This window comes from Triticum urartu, chromosome 3A, assembly GCF_056163025.1.
Source record: "Triticum urartu cultivar PI428250 chromosome 3A, HENAU_Tu73, whole genome shotgun sequence".
Taxonomy (NCBI): domain Eukaryota; kingdom Viridiplantae; phylum Streptophyta; class Magnoliopsida; order Poales; family Poaceae; genus Triticum; species Triticum urartu.
In genome coordinates, this window is record NC_141875.1 from 620,957,600 (window position 1) to 620,961,429 (window position 3,830).

Below are 3,830 nucleotides of genomic sequence, written 5' to 3' on the forward strand. Positions count from 1 at the left end.
AAACAATTGCGCTGCTGCACAATACGCAAATATAAGTAGTATATTGTAGCGCAATCACCAAATAATAATATGTTTTGCACAATTGTTGCATCAAACTGAAATTTGTATGTTTATGTTTTATCTAGTTGTTAAGTAAGTTATTAAAAATTAATCGTTTTCATGCGTCAAAATAGAATATATCTCACATCGAAGGTGATGTCTCCCACACATGTGCGCATACACACTCGCAGCTCTGATACAGCTTGACAATTTTATAGGGTTCTTCATGCTTCAGATCTAGTATACTTTTCATTTTGCGTTGTGGCTCTGTTCCTCTTACCCGCAAAAAATAAGAAAAAAGGATCTGTTCCACCTTTTTTGATGCTTAATGAATTTTATTTCAGCCACCGTTGCGTTGTGGCTCGCATCGAGGGGTGACGGTCATGCCCGGAGTCCTAGGGGAGGGCGCCGACTTCCTCGGCCTTCTCCCGGACAAGCTCCCACGTGTCTTGGACGTGCCGCATCTCCGTCATGGCTCCGCCCACGGCCATACGGATAACAAACTTGCCGTCCACCACGAAGTGCGTCATGAACGCCCGCCCGCTGGCGTTCATCGCCACGAGGAGCCTACGGTTCAAGCCATCAACGGCATCGCCGTCGCCCTCGTGCCCTGGACGGAGGCGGAAGGTCACGAGGGAGAACCTCGTCGGCGCTACCACCTCGAACCGCCCGTCGGCCTTCAGCTCCTGCTCGAACCACCTGGCCATCTCGACGTGCCGCCGTACGTACGCCCGCATGCCCGCCCCGCCGTAGCGGCGCAGGACCACCCACAGCTTCATGGCGCGGAATGGCCGCGACAGCGCGATCTGCCAGTCCTTGTAGTCGACCACGCCTGCGCCCGCACCTCCATCTGTGACGTTGCTGAGGTACTCTGGGTTGGTGGACAGCGCGGAGGTGAGCGCGGCCGGGCTTGCCACCCACAGGCAGCAGCAGTCCATGTTGGTGAGGAACCACTTGTGCGGGTTCATGCTCACCGAGTCCGCGAGCTCGGCGCCGTCGATGTGATGCTGGAACTCGGGGCAGATCAGGGCGCTGCCGGCGTACGCGGCGTCGACGTGCAGCCACATGCCGTGTCTCCGCGCCAGCTCGCCGAGGTCCCGCACCGGGTCGACCGCGCCGAGCCCGGTGGTGCCGACCGTGGCGCACAGGTACAGCGGCACGAGCCCGCTGGCCACGTCGGCCTCCACGGCGTCGCGGACGCTGTCCGAGGTGAGGCCGTAGCCCGACGACGCCGACGTTGGGATGACGCGGAAGTTGGACCGAGTGATCCCCACGATCCTCGCGCCCTTCTGGAACGTGCAGTGGCTCTGGTCCGAGGCGTAGACCACCAGCCTCAGGATGCCCTCGTGGCCGAGCCTGCTCAGCGCGCGATCGCGCGCGGCCGCGAGCGTGCACACCACGGCCTCGCAGGTGCTCCCGTGCAGCACGCCGCCGCCGGCGGCGGAGAAGAGGAAGCGGTCCGGGAGGCCCGCCAGCTTGCCCATCCAGTCCACCACGGCGCTCTCGAGCTCGGTCGCGGCCGGCGAAGCGACCCGCATGAACGGCACAATGTTGAGCCCGGTGGAGAGCATCTCGCCGGCGAACCCGCCCGTGCTCGCGTTCATGGGGAAGTAGCCGAAGAACTTGGGGCTCTGCCAGTGGGTCAGTGCCGGGACGATGTGAGTGCGTACCTCCTCCAGTATCACGTCCATCGGCTCACCGTTTTCGGGCGGCGCGTCGGGCAGAAGCGCGCGGAGGCACCCTGGCATGGCCTGGGGCTGGACCGGATACGTCTCGACGTCGCGGTAGTAGTCGGCGAGGAAGTTGATTACGGCGCGCGACTCCCCGGCGAAGGTCTCGGGGTCCAGTGACGATAGCGCGTCAAATGGTGCTCCACCCGTCGCCATGGTATGGTATGTATCTGCGCTCGCTAAATCCGCGGGCCTGGCTCGCGTACACGTGAGAAGGTTGCTACTTTGTGACTGGGCTCAGGCTTTTGTACGTTACTAGTGTGCGCATCGTGCTTGTATATATACTGTTCGCCAAAAAAGGAAACTAGACATAGCTGCTGTTTGTGAAAAGACGTACGTTAGGCGTGTTGGGCGTGTGTATGTATTATACGTGCATGGGCGTAGTGGCTGGTTGTCAGGCGACAAATGGATGCGCTCCTTCTTCTGGGCCGGAAAAGATAAAGTTCACGGCGGTCAGTGTCTGGTGGCTTGGAACTCGTTGTGCAAACTCACGTGGCTCGGAGGTTTGGGTGTGCGCAACATGCAATTACAAGGCTTGGCTTTTGAGAGTGAGATGGGAGTGGCTGAGAAGGACAGACCCGGAGAGGCCGTGGCAAGGGCTTCCAATGGCCGTGGACAAAGAGGCACGAGCGGTCTTTGATAGTTTGGTACACATCGAGGTCGGTATGGGCAACAGAGTGTTGTTCTGAAGAGATAGGTGGATACACGGCTTTGCGGTCAAGGACATTGCACTGTACATTTATGCCTTGGTTGACACGAGAACGATCAACCGTCGCACAGTTGAGGATGGCTTGCAAAACGATAGTTGGTTGCATGACATATCCGGTGTAGTTAACTTTGGTGGCCACTTGCAACTACTTCACCTAAATCTTGCGATCAGCATGGTGAACCGGGAGCCCCTTGCGGAAGATTCTTTCTCTTGGCCAGCCGATCCTTCCGGTGGTTACACGGCTAAATCCACATACCTAAGGCTCTGTTTCGGCACTGAGAAGGTCCCTTACGCCGCATGCATTTGGAAGAGCTGGGCCCTCCTCAAGTGCAATTTTTTTGCTTGGCTGGCAGTTCAACACCGAATATGGACTTCTGATCGGAGAGCGAGGCATGGCCTCCAGGACGCTCCTTCTGCCTGCTACACGTGCCTTCAAGATGAAGATAACGCAGAGCACATTTTTGTTCAATGCGTCTACGCGAGAGAAGTGTGGCACTACATGTTCGATGCGCTCAGTCTGCAGGGCAGCATCCCGGAGCATGAGGACCGCCTGTTGGAGTGGTGGTTAGATAGGAGAGCACATTACAGAAAGGGTGCCAAACGTGGGTTTGACACGGTGATCATTGCTACCACTTGGGCATTATGGAAGCAACGCAACGCTAGAGTGTTCCATAGTACCAACCAACAGATGACGGCGCCAGACCTGGCCCTTGCCATCATCGCAGAGCTCCAAGAATGGAGACTAGCCGGTTTGGGAGAAGGAGGCTATGGCCCGTTTTGTGAGAGTGTTGGCATAGGTTAATTGTAGGGTGTGCTAGGACTAGGGTGTGCGTTCCTGATGGAAGCTTGCTTCCGTCCAAACTCTCTTGTACATTTTGTGCTCTTGTTTCTCCTCTTCTATAAAAATAAGGTACGCCAACGAAAAAAAAAGCTGGTTGTCAGGCTGATCTGGTGGTTGCATAGATATCATTGTTTGGTGTATATAGTGAAATTAGTGATTAGAAAAGAAAAGTGTGTTGCGTGCCGAACTTTCCATGGTTGCATATATATATATATATATATATATATATATATATATATATATATATATATATATATATATATATATATATATATGTATTCTCTTTTAATTTGCCACATTCAAAAGGTTGTAACTTACTTGAAAAATACACGCGGATTTATTTCAAAAAAATACACTGATTTTTCTATTATTTTTGTTGTGATTATTTTTGCCGTGTCTATCGAAAGGTATATATGAGAGTACGCACAAGGATTTATATAGATTTGGGCACTTGTCGAAGGAAACTTGGGTGAATCAACTAACGTCTTCAAATGTCCGTCTCAGCAATGTC

The 3,830-nt window shown here is 53.9% G+C and overlaps 1 protein-coding gene across 1 annotated transcript; it reads right to left on the reverse strand.

The window, feature by feature from the left end:
• Positions 1 to 349: 349 nt before the first annotated feature.
• On the reverse strand, positions 350 to 1,928 carry LOC125547057 (tyrosine decarboxylase 1-like). Its single transcript, XM_048711090.2, has one exon. The coding sequence runs from the start codon at positions 1,923 to 1,925 to the stop codon at positions 435 to 437; it is 1,491 nt and encodes a 496-aa protein (XP_048567047.2). The 5' UTR covers positions 1,926 to 1,928; the 3' UTR covers positions 350 to 434.
• Positions 1,929 to 3,830: the final 1,902 nt, after the last annotated feature.

Bases quoted from the DNA above. Each gene is read 5' to 3' on its own strand.
- LOC125547057 (XM_048711090.2), bottom strand. From the start codon at position 1,925: ATGGCGACGGGTGGAGCACCATTTGACGCGCTATCGTCACTGGACCCC.